The following is a 24,314-nucleotide window of genomic DNA, read 5'->3' on the forward strand; positions in this document are numbered from 1 at the left end:
GGTTCACATGAATGTTCTGCTAAAAAAGTGTAGGAGTAAAGAATCTTTCAAATGAAGCCAAGACAAGAAAAAAGCGGTACATGGGGTCTTTTGTAGCTTTGGGACTATGGCTGAATCTATTAACTATTATTGCAGTCATGAGTATTATTTGTGCTGTATTGTATTTTTGATCACGGGTAGCTCCTTCTTATGAATGAATGGACGAGTCTCACAGGTAGAGCGCCCGACCGCCTAATAATGGCAACTATGTATACATACAGATTTTACAAGTAGGAATTACCTATAGGTACTAATATCCTAGTATTGGTTAGTGGCAGGTCCACCCACTAAAGCCCAGTAATCAGAGGTCCATAATAAAAAGAAAACAGTAAAATGGACCCAACTTTTTAATCCCAGATCTTGTACACGTGCGGGAACATTTATGTGTAATTTAAAAATATCAGATATAACCTTTCTACTTTACAGACCAATTCACAATTCATCATTCTTCATTTTCTCTATTGTCTCTCTCGATTTGAAGAGCTCTGGCGACTTGCGATGAAGATTCTTACGAGGTCTTTGATCGATTAATCAGTTTCTCCGCGCAAGATTTTGTTCCCTAGATTTATTCCTCTGTATCTCCTTCGATTGATCATTTCTAACACCCTAAAAAATGGTGAGATTCTTAATTTAGTCTTCTTTTTATTGTTTTCTTAGGGTTTTGATATTTTCAGTATCTTCTTCTTTGCTGTTCGAGTTCTTTTTAACATCAATTAATTGGTTTTTACTGAAATTTGAGTGATTTGTTGGATTCGATCTACTAGTTACAGTCTAGTAAAATAGATCTAATTTTGGATGTTTGATTGCTGATCCGTGAATTGGTTCGATGTAATGATCTGTTACGTTTGGTAGTGGATTAATGGATCTCACTTTGGCCACTGAAACGTTATAGGAAGAATTGATGTGTTGATTTGAGAACAAAAATCGTTATTGTTTAGATTATTCAGTAATATAGCCATAATTTTGTTTTTTGTTTCTTTTTTTTTTGTTAAAATCATGATTGTTTGTTGTTACAGATTATTTGATTCAGCAGTACATAAACGGTATACTGAAGAAAAAACTGGTTTATTTTTTTGTTATATTCACTGTTTTATTACTTTTTTTGTTTGATCCTGAAGTACCTGTATTCAATACTGGAATGGAGTTGTTTTTATTCTGTTAGATTCATAGGTTTATAAGTTATTTTTGACATGCAGTTGATTTTTAGTTTACGAATCAGAAGTACATATATGGAATACTGAAAATAATTGCTTGTAATTCTGTTGTGTTCATAGTTATACTCAGTTAATTCATATGATCTAGCAGTACATATGAAATACTGAATTGAAAGTGTTTCGGTTCTGATATATTCCTATGTTTCTGTTGGTTGTATATGTTTGTGCTTTTGGCTCTGAAATTGTTGTTAATTTTTGATGCGAGTATAATACCCATCATGCGAGTTAATTTTTGATGTGAGTATATTTGGTTTACTGAAAAATCAGAGGCTGGTAATCTCCACACTACTACCCAATGCAGTATGTTCAAAATTATAGAATAAAACATATACAATACATAACAACTGTACTGGATTTTTGAGCAGTGCATAACAACTATACTGGATTTGTTATCGAAGTAATTTTTCTTCTTACTGCATACCCGTCTTCACACTACTACCCAACGCAGTATGTTTGAGACTAGAGTAGAACATACACTACATAGCAGCTGTACTGGATTTTTTTAACAATGCATAACAACTGTACTTGAATTTTTAGATTTAAGATGTTTCTGATGTTGCATTTTTTTATTTTTTTACAGGCATGGAGAGATAGTCTTTGTAGCTCCTGCATAAATGCCTTCTACATGGATATGAAAGTGCAGCAGCAGCAGCTCAATGCTTACTAAACTTGTATAGGACAAGCTTTCATACACAGGTTCGCCCATAATTACAATATTTAGAAATTTGATTAGAATGGTAGTTATTTCGTGAAAGATTAATGTTATGAAGTACTAGTTTAACCTTGTGCATATGTTAATGCAAATGTTTCCACAATCCTAAACCTCGTTTAGCTTACATTCGATAGTCACAGTGTATATACACTGCACTGCTAAAAAGACACAATTTATATATATGTTGCACTGCTGAAAGACAAGGTGTATATATGCTGCACCGCTGACAAAATCCCAGTGTATATGCACTGCACCGCTGACAAAATCCCAGTGTATAATTGCTATACTGTGCTATTTCTCAAGTTTTAAACTCTACACTCAAGACAAAATCGTTGCATAAATGATGTACTTCGTACTTCCTAACTTTATATGTGGCAAAGCCTTCATACACATGTACAGATTTCATTACTGTCAGGAGTAGTTTAAACCAATGACTGAGTAGTGGTCCTTGTCAATGATTTAACTGACAGTAGTGCTTCTAATATTGTTGTTTTTGATTTCATATTCAGAGGATTATCTTGAGTTTATTTTTTTATTTTTGGTAATTTTTGGTTTTATTAAATTAGATCTTTGAGATCTTCGCCACGACTTCACTTAAATTTTTTCTATTCCGTTTCATTAATGGTGTTGATGGTGTTGTTCATTTTGTACTCAAAAGGTGGTGGTGCTACTAGACTTTACAAGCATTTGATGAACAAACAAGAGATCTAAAGAAAACACCTACAAGATATGTAAGTCTATTCTCTCTTATTGTGTAAATTACAGTACACCATGATTTACTACAGACTCATCTCTCTGTTGTGAAGACAAGTGCACCATTTTCCAAAATAAAATTTACATTAGCCTGATTTTTGTTTGTGCCGCATTATGCATAGGTGTTAGATGGAATTAGTTATCTTTTCAAATGTTATCCCTGTTATGATACTTAAAGTCCACTGAAATATGAGTGTAGCAAATATGTACTGACATAGTTGTGAAAGGAATAATTGTTATCTTAGCATTATGCAAAGGTTTTAGATGGAATTAGTTGTATTTTAAAATGCAATCCTTGTTATGATGTTTAAAATCCAATGAAAGTATGAGTGTAGCTAATATGTACTGACCGTTGTGACAAGAAGAATTTCCTTTCTTTGCATTACGCATAGGTTATGTTGTGTAAACATACCAATAATGTTACTATGAAATTTTGTAGGTTTGCTGGCATTCTATGAATCGGGGAATAAGAATTTTTCATAGTACATAAATGACGTACTCCTAAAAATCAATTTCCATTTGTTACTATTGTATCTGCCACTTGATCTTATTTTGATTACACTTGCACATAACTAAATACTCTTTTTAGAAGCATTTCTTTAAGTTCTCGATAACATGTTCATTAGCCGATGGTGCATATGCATGTAATAATTGAGAAAGTAACTTGCCAATCCACCTTGCAAACAACAAATTCCGAATACAATTTTCATATTCATAAAAATAAAAATTGTGAATTACATGGGTGTAAGCACCTCTGATCTCTCTGCAATATAACTATAGAGTATATAATTGACAATTGTCGTATTTGGTGAGCTACGGAGATTACCTCCTTTGGCCCATAATTTAATAGAAAATCATAGTGTATAAGCGCTGCACTCCTGAGAAAATAAGTGTATAAATGATGTACTGTGATACTTCTCAGTGTATAATCGCCACCGGCCACACTCAAGAAAAAATCACTGTATAAATGTTGTTATGTGTTATTTCTCAAATATATTGGAGGAGCCAAAGCAAATAGTTTAGACAATCTGACTGAGGTTGCACTCTTAATTACTAATTTTGTCGGATTTGACATTTCGTTTTTTTCTATTTGGGTAGCTGGTGTTAGGCGTTGTGGATTTCTAATCGCACTACGGATCTTTCAGTTGCACTAGATGAATTCCAAAGTTTTACTTTGCATTGAGTGTTAGACTTCAATAACTTGTCTGGTTACCAGTAAGACTGATTTAACTTGTGTACCAAATCTCGACTGTTTAATATTGCCATTTCGTTTGTATTGCAGGAACCAAAAGCTTTGGCAGAAGTTGTTTAATATTCAATCATCTACTGATTTTGTCTTGTTTCGATTTGCAGTCGTTAATCATTGTCTTTTTTCTTCTAGGTACGGTACCGTGGTTAGCCGAGATAGTATTGGTAGTGTACAGTTTTGGGACGGTGAACAAAAAATTCCTTTCCAGACACATTCTTTGCCACAAGGGTAATGTCAATGCTTTGGCATCTTCTCCTATTCATAATAAAGTATTTTTTTTTGTTGGTTCCGATGGTCAGGTAATGATTAGCAATTATTGATTAGTTCCAAACTAGCTGTAAATTTGCATGAAGGTGTAACGCATAGGTTGTTACTGAGGGTAGTTAAGTATGCTGATATATTCTTAATTTTTTTTTAGCATTTTATGCAACTGGAAATCGAAAATGGGATCAAGGGTGTGTTTCCCCTTGTAGACCATGGTAATTTAATTTACGGCACCACTGTTGATAGCTAACTAGCATGCTGATTGCAAGATTCCAACATATTGTCATCATTTTCTAGTGCAGACAGAATATGCTCTTGTTTTGAGTACATATTTGCTGCACCAATTTTATAAATACATATTATGTGCCCCAATTAAACACAGATTCTTTACATTGCGAATACACTACTCGTGAAGCCCATGAAGCCACTAGCACTACAGTGGAATCTCTCAAGCTACTTTGCAGAGTAGTCATTAAACAGTACATATATGTTGTACTAACAATTGTGCCTCATTCGATTCCCTGGATTTTGAATGGTGCCTCATAATGATGAGGTCGCTGCTGACAGTGTTGGTGTAGACTCGAAGAGGACAGGTTGAATTGGATCTGACATTTTCGACATTTCTTATGATGAGGATGATGGTGCTTTGGGAGGATAAGGTTCAACGGAAGTGGAGCAGTAGGGAGTGTTTCGGCTAGTAGTGGCTCGTTGGGTGGTAGGGAAAGCTGTAAGGGTGGTAGGGAAAGCTGGAAACTCGTGGCACTAAGCATATTCCACTAAGGTTTGTTTTATGTAATGGGAGGCATGTCCAGATTTACTGCCTACTGTGAGGATTCTTGAAAAAAGTGGATTCCAGTAACTAATGTCAATGGTAAATTTTGTAACTTGGAGGAGGAAAGTGCGAATCTAGTTGTCTAAAAGTTTATGTTATTTCTTTTTCTTTTTATGTTTTTGTTTTACGTCTTGGTCTTGTTAAATGATCATTTTTTTATTTATTTAACACGCTCGACATCAGGGGCTAAATATGTCTTTTCCATATTTTAAACAAATATGGACCCTAAGCTAAGATTATTCTCCGATTGGACCCTGCTATAACTAATATATTGGGTCTAGGACCAAACAACAAATTTTCCATTTTACAATTAATTACCGTAGTTGTCAAAATTCAATCAAATCATAACTGGAGAGATTTTGTCAAATATGAAACCAAATCTTAATTGCAGAGATTTTATAGCAATTAATAGTCAAATATTTAGTCAAACCTTAAAAAAGGAAGGCCAAAATAACTATTCAATCAAAGAATATCCTTGACATGCTATCCAGAATTAATGAAAATTAATATTTGCAAGAATTCTCGTGTTAATTATTAATGAAAAGCCAGTGAAGGACATAAAGTTGACAATACAAGTCAATAATTTCCTAATTTGTCGATCTAAAATTAAACTCATGTGCCATGTTCATCTTCTTCCGCATCCTTTTGGTCTTGGTCTTTCTTTTTCTCCTCAATGAATGTCTTTGAAGTTGTTCCTGCAGATGTGTTGTGTGATTTGCAACCTCTGCCAGCTTTTGTTTATGATGATTTCTCAAAACTCAATCTGGACTTCATAATAGACGGGTGCGTCTAAGAGAGAAAGGGAGCTTATCGCCAGGTGGCGAATCCAGAACAAAATTTCGAAGGGGAACAGCTTATTCTCGAAGGTTAAAGCTACAAATGTAACTATAATTCTATAAAAAAAATTCCTTCCGCCAATATAGAAGCAAACTAACGTTTCATTCAAAATGGAAAAAAGACACATATTACCGAACAAAACTTGTAAAGAAAGGTCATATCACAGTATCACACTAAGCCACCAAACTCAAAAGAAATAATAAAACTTCTAAAGAAAGGAAAATCGGATCTACTTAGGTCACTACTTAAAACTCGGAACAAATATGTAGCTTCTATGTCTTCCCACGACGAGTCCTCATTTTCTGAAACCTGTTCATGATAGTAGCATCTCCGATCAGGTCGAATATGAACCTCTCGATGTAGCATATCAAAATATCATTCATCCATTCGTCTCCCATTCTATTACGCAAACGATTTTTCACAATTTTCATGGAGAAAATACCCTTTCTACGGTGGCAGTAGCAACTGGTAGGAGTAATGCTTGTGTGAGAAGCAAGTAAACCAAAGGGTACACTATATCCTTTTTTGTCTCCACCATTTTGACTGCAAGATCAGCAATTCCCTTCAAATCTAAAAACTCATTGCTAGACCGTACATCAGCAATGTAATTTAGTAGTTGGTCTTCAAGTAACACAAGCTGAGTAGAAGAAAAATCTCTTAGGTAAAACCGAGCAAAACGAATCAGTTTTTCTTTGTCAAATGCAAAGAATGATTCAATTGGACTTAAGCATGCGACAGAAAGAAGTAATTTAGTGTTCGTCTCGTTGAAACGGTTGTTTAGTTCCAGCAGTTGCATATCTATGACTGTATTGAAATATTCAACTCGATAATGGTATGAATTAGTTACCTCTTCAACATTACGCCTGGGTCAACCTTCCCGTTGAAACACATCATTCATATCAGGAATTTTGATGCGGTGCGTTGTACAAAAAGAGGATACTTCTGACAACATCGAATCCCAGTCCTCATTTCTCATTAGCTGAAGTCGTTCCTTGCATATTGTAACTAATTTCATGGCATTGACAATGTCTTGATCTTTTCTCTGCAATGCTTTTGACAAATCGTTGGTAATTCCCATAATAGTTTTCATCAAGTGTAAGCTGAAAACAAAATTGAAATTCTGCATAGCATCTAGGAGAACCTTGGCTTCAAACTTCTTATCAGAATCTACAGCTAAGTCTTCCGAAAGTGTTACAACAGATGAGAATATGTTAATTAAGCTTACTATTGTATTGTGATGCGAACCCAAACGTGTATCACCTGCTCTTTTAAGAGTACTTTCTTGATTAAGGCCTCACCCACTTACAATTTCACCACTATACAATGCCTCAAAGACTGCATCAACTTGCTTGGAACGAAGCATATATTGACATTTGGCTGATCCAACCACCACATTCACCAAGTAACTCATTATGACATAAAGGTGTTCAACATATGTATGTTTTTTTGCAACAGCCACAACATCTAGCTGCAATTGGTGAGCAAAACAGTGCACAAAATACGCGCAATCATTATATTTCAAAATTAGTGCCTTAAGACCATTATACTCACCTTTCATATTGTTTGCCCCATCATAACCTTGCCCTCACAATCTGGAAATACTCAATCCATGCCGAGAAAAGAAATCATCGACAGTAGCTTTAAGTGAAACGCCAGTCGTACTGGTGACATGTTCGATTCCTAAGAAACGCTTGATTACCTTGCCTTTGTGCACATATCGCAAGACTATAGCCAACTTCTCCTTAGAAGATATATCTTTAGATTCATCTAAGAGGATAGAAAATGGTCCATCATCGATTTCTTTAACAATTTGACTTAGGATTTCAGAAGAAAAACACTTGGTCATATCTTTCTGAATATCTGGTGCTATCAGCTTTTGATTCGCTGGAGCATTATCTAGTACAACAACTCTAATTTCCTCATTATTATCTTCCAACCACTGTAAGAGCTCTATAAAGTTTCCTATGTTATGCGACTCTTCATCTTCATCATGGCCACGGAATGCAAGTCCTTGTCGCAAAAAAAACAGTGCATAATTAATTGAATCCCTTAACCTTTTCGTATACTCCCCTTTAGTCTCCTCCGACTGTTTAAAGATAACTGAATTAATGTGTTGCATCTGGTTAAGTAACACCACACAGTTCTTCAAAGAAATGTTGTGTGCACTGTTGCGTTTCCCAATATGGTCGTGCAACCTGGTTTTCTTCCTCCAATTTCTGAAACCTTTGCCAGCAAATGAATCACCACTGCTTGGCCTAAACAGATAACAACATAGACAATAAACTGCATCATTTTCAACACTGTATTCCAACCAACTTGGGTGATCATTAAACCAGGAATTGCAGAACTTTCTTGACTTCCCACAGAGTATTGATGTCGGATAAGCATGTTTTTTTGGCTGACAAGGACTTCTTTGTAGATACGCTCTTCGAACTTGGTCTCGGATATTGGGATCATAATCAAAAATTGGAGGTCGCAGTCTCGGGTCTGAAGGTAGACTTGCTAATAGGTCTTCATTCGCACTGTTTTCTATAGAAGACTCATTTTGGGGAGTTGAAACTGGTGGTGCGATATTCTGGGAAGTTGAAATTGGCGGTGCTATATTATGGGCAGTTGAACGGGCACCATGAGGTAGACAAATTGTTGTTGTAGTGCGCAGTTTCGAGGACAAATGTAATGTTGATTCATTGTTGTCCTTGTTTATTCTCTTGAAGTACTTAAACATCTTTAACTGAATTATGAAAATCACACATTAAAAATCATTTAAAGTTGATGATACAACATGAAAAACCAATGGGTAAAGGAATTAGAATAAAACCCAAAAGCAAACACAAAACCTTTATGATGGTCAAGCTGTTACTCTTTTGGATACGAAATTGATTGATAATAAAAGAGGTATCATATGATTGTTAAACAGATAATGATACAATGAAGTTTTAGTTAAAACAGAAAATCATTTCTATACTTATTTATCTTAGAACACAACAACAAAATTTCATTAATGATTAGAAACAATATACAAATGCATAAATGGATGATATTGATAGTACAACATACAAGCTGTGCAAAGAAATGCACTATCATTCTCATTCATCATGCCAAAATTCATATAAAAATAGGAGAAAATAATCCAATGATTCCTATTGAATGTAATTGATAAAACCATGATCCATATAAATAATATAATCAAAAATTGATTACTAAGCCATTAAAGAACAATTGTAAGTAAAAAAAACTCAATCTTCAATTTTTCTTACCACAACAAATCCAAGTTATGATGTACAACATCTGTTTGTAGAAATGTCGTAACACTTTTTCCATTAAAATCAATAAATCTCTCCTCAGTTTGTTAGAATCTGAAATATAAATAAAACACCCACTGTTACAATACACCTATAATATCAATTAGAGAAAAACATTACAAAAATTACTTACAATCGAGGAAGAACGAATGAAAATTTTAAGAAATTTGAGGAGTAAAGAACCCTAACCTGGAAACGAAATCGATGAAGAGGATAACCAGTTTATCTTTATCTTTTGATATATCCCCTTTAAACTTAAGGAGATCATCATTGTCAGCAATAAATTAGGAGATTTGAGTTGAAAAAAAGTTGATTTCAGAGTTGTTAGAGGGTTTGTAGGAGTAAGATTGACTGATGAAGGAATTAGAGTTGAGTTTATTCCTCTGTTATTCTGGTAAAGTTGTAAATTTTGTGGGGGCATCTGGGTTATATCAAACGAGAAACATTTAGGGTTTTTATTTAATAAAACGTGTAGGGGCAGGCGACCCCAGGCAGTGGCGAATCCAGAACAAAAGTTCGATGGGGGAACATCATATTCTCGAAGGTCATAGCTACAAATGTAACTATAATTCTATAAAAAAAATTCCTTCTGCCAATATAGAAGCAAACTAACGTTTCATTCAAAATGGAAAAAAGACGCATATTACCGAATAAAACTTGTAAAGAAAGGTCTCATCACAGTATCATACTAAGCCATCAAACTTAAAATAAATAATAAAACTTCTAAAGAAAGGAAAATCGGATCTACTTAGGTCACTACATAAAACTCGGAACAAATATGCAGCTTCTATGTCTTCCCACGACGAGTCCTCATTTTCTGAAACCTGTTCATGATAGTAGCATCTACGATCAGGTCGAATATGAACCTCTCAATGTATCATATCAAAATATCATTCATCCATTCGTCTCCCATTCTATTACGCAAACGATTTTTCACAATTTTCATGGCAGAAAATACCCTTTCTACGGTGGCAGTAGCAACTGGTAGGAGTAATGCTAGTGTGAGAAGCAAGTAAACAAAAGGGTACACTATACCCTTTTTTGTCTCCACCATTTTGACTGCAAGATCAGCAATTCATTTCAAATCTAAAAACTCATTACTAGACCGTACATCAGCAATGTAATTTAGTAGTTGGTCTTCAAGTAACACAAGCTGAGTAGGAGAAAATCTCTTGGGTAAAACCGAGCAAAACGAATCATCTTTTCTTTGTCAAATACAGAGAATGAGTCACTTGGACTTAAGCATGCGACAAAAAGAAATAATTCAGTGTTCGTCTCGTTGAAACGATTGTTTAGTTCCAGCAATTGCATATCTATGAATGTATTGAAATATTCAACTCGATAATGGTATGAATTAGTTACCTCTTCAACATTACTCCTGGGTCGACCTTCCCGTTGAAACACATTATTCATATCAGGAATTTTGATGCGGTGCCTTTTACAAAAAGAGGATACTTTTGACAATATCGAATCCCAGTCCTCATATCTCATTAGCTGAAGTTGTTCCTTGCATACTGTAACTATGGAATTGACAATTTATTGATCTTTTATCTGCAATGCTTTTGACAAATCGTTGGTAATTCCCAGAATAGTTTTCATCAAGTGTAAGCTGAAAACAAAATTGAAATTCTGCATAGCATCTAGGAGAACCTTGGCTTCAAACTTCTTATCAGAATCTACAGCTAAGTCTTCCAAAAGTGTTACAACAGATGAGAATATGTTAATTAAGCTTACTATTGTATTGTGATGCGAACCCCAATGTGTATCACCTGCTCTTTTAAGAGTACTTTCTTGATTAAGGCCTCGCCCACTTACAATCTCACCACTACAAAGTGCCTCAAAGACTGCATCAGCTTGCTTCGAACGAAGCATATCTTGACGTTTGGCTGATCCAGCCACCACATTCACCAAGTTACTCATTATGACTTAAAGGTGTTCAACGTATGTATGTTTTTTTTTTTGCAACAGCCACAACATCTAGCTGCAGTTGGTGAACAAAACAGTGCACAAAATATGCACAATCGTTATCTTTCAAAATCAGTGCCTTAAGACCATTATACTCACCTTTCATATTGCTTGCCCCATCATAACCTTTCCCTCGCAATCTGGAAATACTCAATCCATGCCGAGAAAAGAAATCAACGACAGTAGCTTTAATGGAAACGGCAGTCGTACTGGTGACATGTTCGATTCCTAAGAAACGCTCGATTACCTGGCCTTTGTGCACATATAGCAAGATTATAACCAACTGATCCTTCGAATATATATCTTTAGATTCATATAAGAGGATAGAAAATGGTCCATCACCGATTTCTTTAACAATTTGACTTAGGATTTCAGAATAAAAACACTTGGTTATATCTTTCTGAATATCTAGTGCTATCAGCTTTTGATTCCCTGGAGCATTATCTAGTACAACAACTCTAATTTCCTCATTATTATCTCCCAACAACTATAAGAGCTTTATAAAGTTTCCTATGTTATGCGACTCTTCATCTTCATCATGGCCACGGAATGCAAGTCCTTGCCGCAAAATAAACCGAGCATAATTAATTGAAGCCCTTAACCTTTTCATATACTCCCTTTTAGTCTCCTCCGATTAATGTGTTGCTTCTGGTTAAGTAATGCCACAAAGTTCTTCAAATCAATGTTGTGTGTACTGTTGCGTTTCCCAATATGGTCTTGCAACCTGGTTTTCTTCCTCCAATTTCTGAAACCTTTGCCAACAAATGAATCGCCACTACTTGGCCTAAACAGATAACAATATAGACAATAAATTGCGTCATTTGCAACACTGTATTCCAACTAACTTGGGTGATCATTAAACCAGGAATTGCAGAACTTTCTTGACTTCCCACCGAGTATTGATGTCGGATAATCATGTTTTTTTTGGATGACAAGGACCTCTTTGTAGATACGTTATTCGAACTTGGTCTCGGATATTGGGACCATAATCAAAAATTGGAGGTCGCAGTCCCGGGTCTGAAGGTAGACTTGCTAATAGGTCTTCATTCACACTGTTTTCTACGGAAGACTCATTTTGGGGAGATGAAACTGGTGGTGCGATATTCTGGGCAGTTGAAATTGGCGGTGCTATATTCTGGGCAGTTGAACGGGCACCATGAGGTAGAAAAATTCTTGTTGTAGTGCGCAGGTTCGAGGACAAAGGTAATGTTGATTCACTGCTGTCCTTGTTTATTTTCTTGAAGTACCTAAACATCTTTACCTGAATTATGAAAATCACACATTAAAAATCATTTAAAGTTGATGATACAACATGACAAACCAATGGGTAAAGGAATTAGGATAAAATCCAAAAGCAAACACAAAAAACTTTATGATGGTCAAGCTGTTACTCTTTTGGATACAGAATTGATTGATAGTAAAAGAGGTATCCTATGATTGTTAAACAGTTAATGATACAATCAAGTTTTAGTTAAAACAGGAAATCATTTCTACACTTATTTATCTTAGAACACAACAACAATATTTCATTAATGATTAGAAACAATATACAAATGCATAAATGGATGATATTGATAGTACAATATACAAGCTGTGCAAAGAAATGCATCATCATTCTCATTCATCATGCCAAACTTCATACAAAAATAGGAGAAAATAATCTAATGATTCCTATTGAATGTAATTGGTAAAACCATGATCCATATAAATAATATAATAAAAAATTGATTACTAAGCCATTAAAGAAAAATTCTAAGTAAAAATAACTCAATATTCAATTTTTCTTATCACAACAAATCCAAGTTATGATGTACAACAACTGTTTGTAGAAATGCCGTAACACTTTTTCCCTTAAAATCAATAAATCTCTCCTCAATTTGTTAGAATCTGAAATACAAATCAAACACCCACTATTACAATACACCTATAATATCAATTAGAGAAAAACATTACAGAAATTACTTACAATCGAGGAAGAACGAATGAAAAAGTTGAGAAATTTGAGGAGTAAAGAACCCTAACCTGGAAACGAAATCGATGAAGAGGATAACCAATTTATCTTTATCTTTTGATATATCCCTTTTAAACTTAAGGAGATCATCATTGTTAGCAATAAATTAGGAGATTTGGGTTGAAAAAAGTTGATTTCAGAGTTCTTAGAGAGTTTGTAGGAGTAAGATTGACTGATGGAGGAATTAGAGTTGAGTTTATTCCTCTGTTATGCTGGTATATTTGTAAATGTCGTGGGAGCATCTGGGTTATATCAAACGAGAAAAATTTAGGATTTTTTTCTTTCATAAAACATGTGGGGCAGGCGACCCCAGGTGCACCCTTGTAGATTCTTCATGGACCCTAGGTGCACCCTTGTAGATTCGCCCCTGCTTATCGCCTAACTCCTAATACAAAAACATAGCTATGGGTACAACCATTATTATTATTTTGAATCAGATTATCTGCCTCTCCTCCATTGCTCTGCAAATCGGGAGAAATTGGGTCAACTCAGTTTGCAAAACTCGTTTTGAATATTTCTCCCTGATTTCTCTTATATAGTCTTAAAATAAATTTATCGATTTAAATCAGTTCATACACAGTTTAATCGGTTTGAATGTCGTAACTCTTAACTCTTTTGATTACTGTTTTTTAATTTCTTCTAATCTTTTTATTGAGTTTCAAGTTTTTAATTTTCTGCAATCTTATTCATGTGTAACTAATATCCTGTGTGTTCCAAGATGTGTTTGCAGTTTGTGTCTCCCCTAATGCTACTTTTATCGTTGTGTTCATGGCGTTTTCTAAGGTTGCTATAATCAATCGTTTGATTTCCTTGTTCATCAATTATGATGTTAATGGTTATTGGTGGAAGAAGTTTCTAACCCGTTTCAACTCAGTAATCTCAACTAGGTGTAAAGCCCGCCTTTCGTGTGTTTCAAAAAAATTCAAAATTCACAGTTACTGTGTCGATCGGAAAATATGGAATTTCCTTATTCTTAGCCTCCTCATTTACAACTGATCTTTCCTTAGTTATACCAAGTACAAATCTAATACCATCATCACGTATAACCAATTGGTCAAACCCCTAGAGACTGTCTATCCATTAAGTATAAGTTTCATCTTGATAGAGAGAGTTTTGAAAAACCTAATTCAATCAAGATTTTCATAATGGAGGGGGAAAACTCAACTCAATTTGGTGATTTAGTTAACAAGTTCAAATAAGCTACTCTAGATCTTGGAGACACTAATGATGTTGTCGTCTTTCAGCAAGACATGACTAGTGATAAGAAGCAGAAGAACCTAAATGGGAGGTAAGTGCAATTGGAAAGGTTATCACTGAGGGCAGAATGAACTGCGTTCTTGTTCAGAAACACATTCAATTCACCTGGCCTTTTATGACTGAAGAGGATCTAAGAATTGTTGAAATTGATCCAAATATTTTCATATTCAAGTTTAACAACTGGAGGATGCTTAACAAAGTTATTGATGAACGTCCTTGGAGTATCAACAAAAAGATTTTGGTGGTTCATGACTATATTCCAGAGCTGATTTACACGGAGAAACAATGGGGTTTTCAACAATTTTGGATTCAACTGAAATTTCTCTTACCAGAACACATGAATGTTGCAGCTGTTACAAAAATTGGAGAAATCATAGGAGAGGTAGTGGATATTGAACCTAAAGATACTATACCAATTGGAAATGTTCCTGTTAAAGTTTGTTTCAACATCGACATAGCTAATCTACTGAGAAGAGTTGTCAATGCCATCACTAATGCTGGTTTGTCTCGCTAGATCAAATTCTTCTTTGAGCGCCAACTAACTGGTATATGTACTGAGTGCTATATTATTAAATACCGCAAAGCTGCCTGCAATGATGTTATCATTTTTCTTTCCAAAGCTCATGAAAATCCTTATTTTTTTGGTAAAGTTAGCAACTTAAGGAAAACAATTTCTTCAAACACCACTACTGCTATCCCAGCTTCTAGGAAGAGCCAATTTTTTTTTACCAAAAACACTGCGTTTGTACCTCCCAAGGATGGTGTTCCTATCAACATGGATTTCCTTCTCAAATATAATGATGCTAGCAATGAAGAATAAATTAGGCTAGGGAAATGTCTTAGGAATTCTAGTGATCTCACTCTTAATATCCCTGAGGCTAAAACTTCTGCTTCCAATGCCATCTCTAACAGCAACATAGATGCACAAACATCTCAAAGGTGCACAACAAATGAGACACAAACTGATAACACATCTTTGGAAAGTAAGGTACTTCTTACACCTTTTATTCTTTCTGGTCTTCACAACAAATTTATTATTTTCAATCATTCTCAACTGGTATTTTCATATTCAACGCAGTTAGCTTCTTTTTTGCATGCATTAATTAGTACTATAGTTTTTACGTCCTTTACTATAAAAAGAAGCCTAAAAGTTACTATTGGTCTAGTTTTCTCATTTTTCTTTTGCTAAGTCGTGATATTCACAATCCTCCAAATATGAAAATTATTTCCTGGAATGTCAAGGGTCTTAAGACTTCTTCCACTAGAAACCACCTTAGTGATTTGATTAGGTCTCAAAACCCAGACATTATTTTTATTTGCGAGACCAAAATACCTCAAGACAAAAGTAAGCCTCTTTTGAGCCATCTTCACTATCCAAATCAAGATTACATAGATCCAGTAGGCCTATCAGGAGGCTTAGTTTTGCTCTAGAAAAATGGCTTCTCTTGTGACCTTCTGGATGCCAGTCATAACATGTTCAACCTAGCTGTTCAGTCTGATCCTAGCAAGCCAGAATTTCTCCTTACTTGCATGTATGGTTTTACTTATTATTCTAGGGAAAAAGAACAATTAGAATTCATGGAAAAAACTAGTTAGACTCTAAGAGGCACTTGGATACTTGTAGGTGATCCAAACTTTCATCTTATTAGAGATTCTCAAAGTGCCTCTTCTTCTTCACATGGTTTTGTAAATAGTATTGTTAACTCCTGTGGACTTGAGGATCTAGGTTTCATAGGAAAGGACTATACTTGGACTAGTAACAACCTAGGAACTAGTACTAGAAGATCTAGAATTTACATGGCACTAGGTAATTGTGAATGGAACTATTATTTTGCTCATTCTTAGTTAAAGCATTTCAGTCAGGTTGGTAGTGACCACAGTCCCATTATGCTTGTTTTTGACTCATCAATACCTACAAGTTGGAAACCTTTCAAATTTTTTCTAACCTGGTTAAATGATGAAAGTTGTGTTTCTGTGATTGAGAATGATTGGAAGATTGATAATGCTGGTTCACCTGGCTATCAGATAGTAAAGAGATTTCATTACACTAGAATAGAGCTATCTTTATGGAATATACCTCATTTTGGGAATGTCAATCAAAAAGTTGATCAGCTGCAAAAGGAACTTGATGTGTTACAAGCTCAACCTCCTTCTGATGATAACCACAAAAAGATTTTAAGTATCAACAAAGACCTTTCCAAATGGCACAAAAACAAAACTGAATTCTATCAGCAAAAATCCAGAGATTATTTCATCAAGGACATGGACAACAATACTAAGTATTTTCAAAACATGACCAACAGAAGAGCAACCATAAACAATATTGATTCTCTACAGGACCACAATAATAACTGGCTACACTCAAGGGAGAAATTTTCTCAGCATCTTACTTTTCACTTTAAAGATATAAGTACTTCTACTGAGACCAATTTGGACGATAGTTTGTTCATGCTTACAAGAGTTCTTTCTCATCAAGAAATACATGACACTGTAAAGAGAATGGAGAATTAGAGTGCACCAGGTCCTGAAGGTTTCCAAGCTGGTTTTTACAAGAGTCAATGGAGCATCATTGTTGAGGATGTTTTCCAGATAGTCACTAGATTCTTTGAGACAAAGCACATTCTGAAACAGATTAATAAAACTTACATCTCTCTTATACCCAAGAAGAAGAAATCTGTAAGTGTAACTGATTTTAGACCAATTGGCTTATGTAATACATCTTACAAGATAATATCCATAATTATTGTAAACATATTGAAGCCTTTAATGGAGAAAATTATATCTCCATGTCAAGCTGCATATGTTTCAGGGAGACTCATTAGTGACAATAATGTCATAGCTCAAGAAATAATTCATTTTAGGAAGAAGAAAAGGGGTCAAATAGGCTGGATGGATTTAAAACTAGACATGTCAAAGGCTTTTGACAGACTAGAGTGAAAGTTCTTAATAAAAGTTTTTAAGCACTTCGGGTTTAATGAGGATTTTTGTGATATAATACATTAACGCATAAGTACTACTTCTCTTTCTGTCATACTCAATGGCTCTTCTTGTGAAGAATTTCATCCCACAAGAGGCATAAGACAAGGTGATCCACTATCGCCTTATATCTTTATTCTGGCCATAGAGTTTTTTTTCAAGACATTTAGTTTCTGCTCAAAAGGATAACACCATTAAGGGTATTAAAATGGCTGCTAACTCTCCAACCATTAATCATTTTCTCTTTGCAGATGACTGCTTGATTTTCACTCAAAGTAATCTTTCTTCAATCAACAATCTATTAGATATTCTTCATAACTTCAGCACTCAATCTGGGCAGGTAATAAATTTTGAGAAGTCTTTTGTACATTACAGTAAAAAAATCAATCCTGAGGTGGCTGCTAATCTTACATAGATTCTAGGTGTTAAAACTATGAATTCTAAAGAGAGATATCTTGGTTCTCCTTTATTATTAGGTCACTCAAAGCAAGAAGCTTTCAAAGCTATTGAAGATAACTTTATGAACAAATATTCCACCTGGTCCTATACTTCACTTACTCAAGCTGAAAGGTCAACAATGATTAAGCATGTTTGCGACTCAATTCCTAATTACCAGATGGGTAATTTTAAACTTCTTAAGAACATCATAACAAGCTAACAACTATATAGAATAGGTTTTTTGGGGTCACAGCAATAACATAGGCACTACCCTATTGCATAGCTCAAAGTTTGTAAACCTAAAGATATTAGTGGGCTTGCTTTCAGAGATCTAGAAATGCTTAACTTATCTCTTCTCACTAAGTTAGCATGGAGATTATGCACTGAATCAGATGCACTATGGACACAAATCATGGGTAGAAAGTACTTCAAAAATGGTGACATTATTCATCAAAATATTAAAGCTAAAAATTGCTCCTACACTTGGAATGACATCACTAAAGGTCTACTGGTAGTTCAACAGAATTACTTTATGGAGGTTAACAATGGAAGAAAAACCAAAATATGGTTGGACAGATGGATTCATGGGTTACATTCACCTCATAAGCCTATAAATTATCTACATAGATTTTATCAGGAAGTTGAAGAATTAATTCTGCCAAATACCAACAGTTGGAATGTTACTTTACTCAATCAACTCTTTGATGTTAATACTTCTCAGGTGATACAAAAGTTTATTTATTGGTGTCTCTAAAGAATATACCATGGTCTGGATGCCAGCAAAGGATGGAAAGTTTTCAATGAAGAGTGTTGTTAGAGCACTGCTCGGTCGAACTCGTAAGCATTGTTATCTCAAGCTTGTTTGTCAAGTTTAGTTGCCAAAACTATAAGTCGTGATTTCTAGTCTACTTATAGCTAAGTCTCGGATTAGGATAATAAGTGCAGTTGAGAATAAGACTTCACGGCATTCATCAATTGAAGATGAAGAACTACTAAGGGGAGCTTGTGGAACTTAACCAACAAAAGGTATGTGAAGACTTGAACTCATTTATCACTCAAAAGTCTATCTCCTCTATCTCCTATTTGAGACAAAAGTCGTATAGCTATATAGATTTCGATTATACACATTTGATATTTCGATCTGAGTTTAACTCGCTTACATATTTCTCAAGATATGTGTTGGTAAGATTTCGCTTTAAACAAGTTCATCTTATATTCTTGACGAAAGTCAAAAGATGATCATGTGAAAATCGCCTGGTAACATCTTACATGATTTGTGTGAGACAATCATTGTGTAGACTCGGAATGTTTCGTATTGATCATTCGATCACTTGAAAATTACTTTGAAGCTAATATTTTGTGTGAGACATCTATTGTCGTCTTCTAAGAATGTTTCAATGATTGAAATGGGAGTTTAGAAAAATTAACCATGATTGGATATAGCATAGTATGCATACTTGTATGCTAAACTGTTGCATGTTATTCCAAGTCCGGGAACCATAGTATGCATACCCATATGCGTACTGGTTGGTTAATGAAAGTCCGTGAACTTAGTATGCATTCCCGTATGCGTACTGGCGTAAATTTCATGTCCGGAAATTCAACTGAGTTTGGAGGTATACATACCTGTTCGCATACTTGCGAACCCAAACTTAGTCCAGCCGCTTAGGTATGCGTACCTGTTTGCATACTTGAGTAGGTTGTGTTCTAGAATCGGTTTGTGCATGAACTAATACATTTATATATTAAGGAATGCAATCTTTTGCAAACCGTGTCTAACATCGGTTAACTATTGTTGAGCCAACAAGGTGCACACGTTTAGGTACGGTTACTCATATCTAAATGAAGTCATATTTCATTTGTGTGTAACAAGCTAAGTTCGGTCTAACGGTTGAAAGATATTAGCTTGCGTCTAATCAGGTTTTCACCAAACAGTGAATATTGAATGCTTTATTACCAAGGTAGCATTAATTTCAAACCCTGATTTGAAGACTATATAAAGGAAAACTCTAGCAACTGGGAAACCTAATCCCCACACCTCATTTGTGATACTAGTTGCGAATAGAGTCGATTCTCCTTTAACCTTAGGTCTTTCCAAAACCCTGTAGGTTAACGACTTGAATACTTCATTGGGATTGTGAATCCAGACACAACTATTTTCTTTGTAGTTGCGTGTTCTGATCTTGATGTTTTCTATCGTATTGAGTACTATGTTCTCTAAGATTTGCTCGAGATTTAATCTCCGATAGGCAAGATAAAAAGTAGTCACAAACATTTTCATTTCATCGTTTGTGATTCCACAATATCTTGTTTCGCCACCATACGAGTATGATTATTGTGAGGTGATTGATATTACTAGGCTGTTCTTCGGGAACATAAGACCGGTGTATCAATTGGTTCATGTTCACCTTGATTTATCAAAAGACAGAACAAAACTCATAGGTGTTTATGTGGGAGACAGATTTATCTATTCAATAGACTTTTCCGTGTGAGACAGATTGGTTTATCAAGTCTTCGACTTTGGGACGTAGAAGCTCTTAGTTGTGGGTGAGATCAGCTAAGGGAATCAAGTGCGCAAAGTCCTGCTGGGATTCAAAGGCGTAGGGAACGTGAATATACCTTGATCAGTGTAAGATTGGTTAGGGATCAATTACATTCTAGTCCGAATTTAACTTAGAGTAGGCTTAGAGTCTGTAGCGGCTTAATACAATGTGGTGTTCAAATCTTGACTAGGTCCCGGGGTTTTTCTTCATTTGCGGTTTCCTCGTTAAAAAAATTTCTGGTGTCTGTGTTATTTCTTTTCCGCATTATATTTGTTTATATAATTGAAATATCACAGGTTGTGCGTAAGTTCAATCAATTGTGAATCCATCCTTTGGTTGTTGATTGAATTGATTGACACTTGGATATTGGTTTTTGATACCGTCCAAGTTGTTTCTTATAATAGTCAAGCTCACAGATTTCTATCTGTTTGATTTGCTGATTAAAATAACAAATAGAGATATAACTCTTGGATATATTTCTTGATTGAGCTCGCTTTATTAGTTGGGTGATGTTGTTAGACCCCCGCTTTTTCAATTGGTATCAGAACAGGAAAACACGTTTAAGACCTTATAAGTCTGTGTTCGTAGCGATTTGACTCTATAGACAATAGTGTTATCTTTGATAAGCGCATCACCAGAGATAAAAGTTCTGCTTCGATGAAATATATTAAAGAGAAAGACTTGTCGATCTCAAATATAGATGAACATTCTGTTCCTACGAAATAAACAAGTATTGGTATGTGTTACCCTGATATTCTTATTGACGAATATGATTCTGAAGTAAAAAAGGAAGCAGCCCGAGAGAGTACAAAGATTCTAAATCTTGTTGGAATCCTGGCAGTTGATATCAATAGGCTGAAACACAAGTTTAATACAATGGTTGGTATGGTAAAATATCGTGATTCCCAACTAAAGGCTCTTCAAGAGGAAATTGTTGTAAGTTGTTCATCACGAACCTTACTCGATGATAAAATCAAACAATATGCCTGTGAAATTGAACGACTATTGATTAATCTCTCTATTCAAGATAAAAGTCATTCTGGGGAGTCTGTCATACCAAATACTTCTGACTTTGGTGTGAATACAGCTTCAGAAGCTAAACTACAAACCCTTCCTGTTAATAAAAAAAATGTTTGGTTTTTCCACTAATCATGGGTTTACCATGTCTTACGGAAGGAAGAAATATTCTAACGATTTTTATTATGCTACACCCTTTAATCACTCCGGTGATCAGAAAGTATGTATTTTTTGTGATTCAAAAGGACATGTTCAACATAAAAGAAAACTGAAGCCAAATGACAATTACATTTTTCGACTTTAGCACACCTTAGATTTAATACTCAAAGGTGTAACTGACATTCGGATGTGTAAACCTATTGGTATTAGTACTCACCCTGTGAATTCTTACAGGAAAGTCAGTTCAATTTGCTCATCGAATGTTCGAACCAATTGTAGCATCAATACAAATCGTTCAAGGAGATTTCAGAAAGGTTCCTCTCAACCTAATGAGAAGAATGATGTTCAAGATGTGAAAAAGGCTCCTGTAGATGGAAGAAACAATGGAGATATGAAGGACAACCTTAATCGGATAATTGAAGGATACAAGGGTCTTATCAACATGCTGTCAAAATCCTCCATACAAACCTCTTCTGGTAAGGACTCTAACTTGGTTTCATATTTTGATGACAACAGGTTTTAAGATAATTTTTCACATCAAAAAGGATTCTCTTCTAGAATTGGAAGAAAGAAGAGACTCAATCGTGAACACCATTCATTTAATGAGTTTAAGGCTCATATTTGTGCTAATTAATCACAAGGGTTGAATGCTTACTCATAAAAATCCTGTTGAGTAAGATTTGATAATAATCAGGTTTACTTTTGGAAAAATGCTTTCTGATTAGTTGAGCTTTTTTCTAATCGTCCATAGCTAAACTATTGTCCACAGACAGCTTTTCCTAAGTATTGGTTGTGTCTTGAGAATATCTTCGATTTTTTTCATTTTACCTTTGAAAAAGTTATTGTTGCATCTAAGTTGCCTCTTACTATTGTGCTCTAAATTTTTCTCTCTCTGTGAAAACATATAAAACAAGGTCATTTCATGTCCGTGCAAATGCACGGGCTAGGGTATTAAAATTGCTCCACGTTTTTTGGATTGTGCCGGTTATGTGGTGACTGATGAATCTGAAATTTGAATTTTGTGATTTAGGCAATTAGGGCGTAATTTGATTCTTGAATTTTCGGTGTTACCGCATGTTACCTACGGCCTGCCGGGTCATAATTAGGTTGCTAGACTAAAATGTTTTCAAGGTGTGGCTACTAAAAATCTAGTACCACAACTAAATCAGATTTAATGGTAAAAATGATAACAGTGGAATGATCAATGAAATGTAAGAAGAAAGAGGTAGGAGATATTGAAATGTTGACACCAGATTTAATGTGGTTCGGCGTACTCAGGCCTACGTCCACAGGTTAGCAATTTTATTATATCTGTGTTAGAAGAGCCTCCATTCACAAGGAGCTCTGCTGCTCCAAGAGTGAAAGTGAAACAGATGACCCAAAAAGCGGACCCGATCAAAAGGCCCCCCCTTTCTAACCTAATATCTTTCTTTATAAAGGAAAGAGATGCAAAGCTAATTACTATAATATCCCTAGCTTAATAATTAAGCTAACAAAGAATAGTTGTAGTGTATGTTGATGTAGAGTTGTATGTTGCTGATGTCTTAATCAAGTGCCACGTGTTGATGCTTATATTTGGTATCTACAATTCTCCCCTTTTCATAAGGTTTGTTGGAAGAACAATCCTTAAGAAAACGTCTTCATGTCTTGCTTGTACCCTGCTTTGACGGTTGATGTTGCTATGCTTTATGTTGCGCCTTGGCTAGGTTTGATGCGGCTACCATTTCGTTGATGCTTCTTGGCAATGGTGCGAAGTGTCTTGTTCCATGGTATTGTGTTGCCCCGATGGTTGCTTTTTCCTTGCCTTGTTATGATGAGAGATTTTAACCTGAAATGTCCGCTTAAGTACAGAGTTGTGTTCTTATGGAGATGGCTGCACATTGGTGCTATGTGTCTTGCTGGGAGCGTGGTGGACTTCGTTCCAACAGATTATAGGCAAGCGACTGTGGCGTGTGCATTCTGGAGCTGATAGAGGGATCTTCTTTCTATTCTGCAGCTCGGAGTTATCTGCGTGTTGCATTATGCATAATGATCGACGGTTGAGTTTTTCAGAACTGTGTTGTACCGAACACTTGGTTACGTTTTTCTGAAACAATAAAACATCACTGCTCAGCGACTCAAAATGTATTAAATAAATTTTAACTTGACCTGTAGGTGGCTTGAGTTTTTCTTTGATTGATGGAGCTGTCTTTTGGTCTCGAGTTGATCCTGCCCCAGCAGTAGATTCACGCTCTGCTGCTCTAGCTGCATTTCTTCCTTCTTGCACAGGTCTAGCTGCTGCTCTAGCTGCATTTTTTATGAAACAACAAAACAGCACTTCTCAGCGACTCAAACATGTATTAAATAAATTTTAACTTGACCTGTAGGTGGCTTGAGTTTTTCTTTGATTGATGGAGCTTTCTTTTGGTCTCGAGTTGATCCTGCCCCAGCAGTAGATTCACGCTCTGCTGCTCTAGCTGCATTTCTTCCTTCTTGCATAGGTCTTAGGGTTGTCCTGCTGCTGTTGATGGTGTATGAATTGAAGTGAAGAATTTAAAACTACGCCGGAGTATATGTACTTGCCCCCACTCTTTGCGAGATTCCAAGGCATCTTTGATCAACTTCCTGTAAACAAAGTAGTTTCAAATATAAATTTGATGTCTGTCTCCTTTTGTGCTCGCCACATTAATTTGATGTCTGTCTCCTTTTGTGCCTGTAAACTTAAAATCAAAAGTTATTTAAATGTACAAAAATGCTAGTATATATC

At 35.3% G+C, this 24,314-nt stretch overlaps 1 protein-coding gene across 1 annotated transcript; it reads left to right on the top strand.

Moving 5' to 3' along the window:
- Positions 1-17,619: 17,619 nt before the first annotated feature.
- LOC113305271 lies at positions 17,620-24,095 on the top strand. Its single transcript, XM_026554342.1, has 4 exons — positions 17,620-17,751; positions 17,827-18,031; positions 23,723-23,836; positions 23,935-24,095. Exons 1-4 carry the CDS (start codon positions 17,620-17,622, stop codon positions 24,093-24,095), a joined length of 612 nt encoding a protein of 203 aa, XP_026410127.1.
- Positions 24,096-24,314: the final 219 nt, after the last annotated feature.

The sequence above is a fragment of the Papaver somniferum genome, chromosome 8, assembly GCF_003573695.1.
Source record: "Papaver somniferum cultivar HN1 chromosome 8, ASM357369v1, whole genome shotgun sequence".
NCBI lineage: Eukaryota > Viridiplantae > Streptophyta > Magnoliopsida > Ranunculales > Papaveraceae > Papaver > Papaver somniferum.

What these genes read in the sequence shown, in the direction of transcription:
- LOC113305271 (XM_026554342.1), top strand. Translation starts at nt 17,620, where the DNA reads ATGGCTGCTAACTCTCCAACCATTAATCATTTTCTCTTTGCAGATGAC. An exon ending in TCAGCACTCAATCTGGGCAG is followed by an intron (nt 17,752 to 17,826) that starts GTAATAAATTTT and finishes AATCTTACATAG; the next exon opens with ATTCTAGGTGTTAAAACTAT. An exon ending in ATTTCTTCCTTCTTGCACAG is followed by an intron (nt 23,837 to 23,934) that starts GTCTAGCTGCTG and finishes CTTGACCTGTAG; the next exon opens with GTGGCTTGAGTTTTTCTTTG.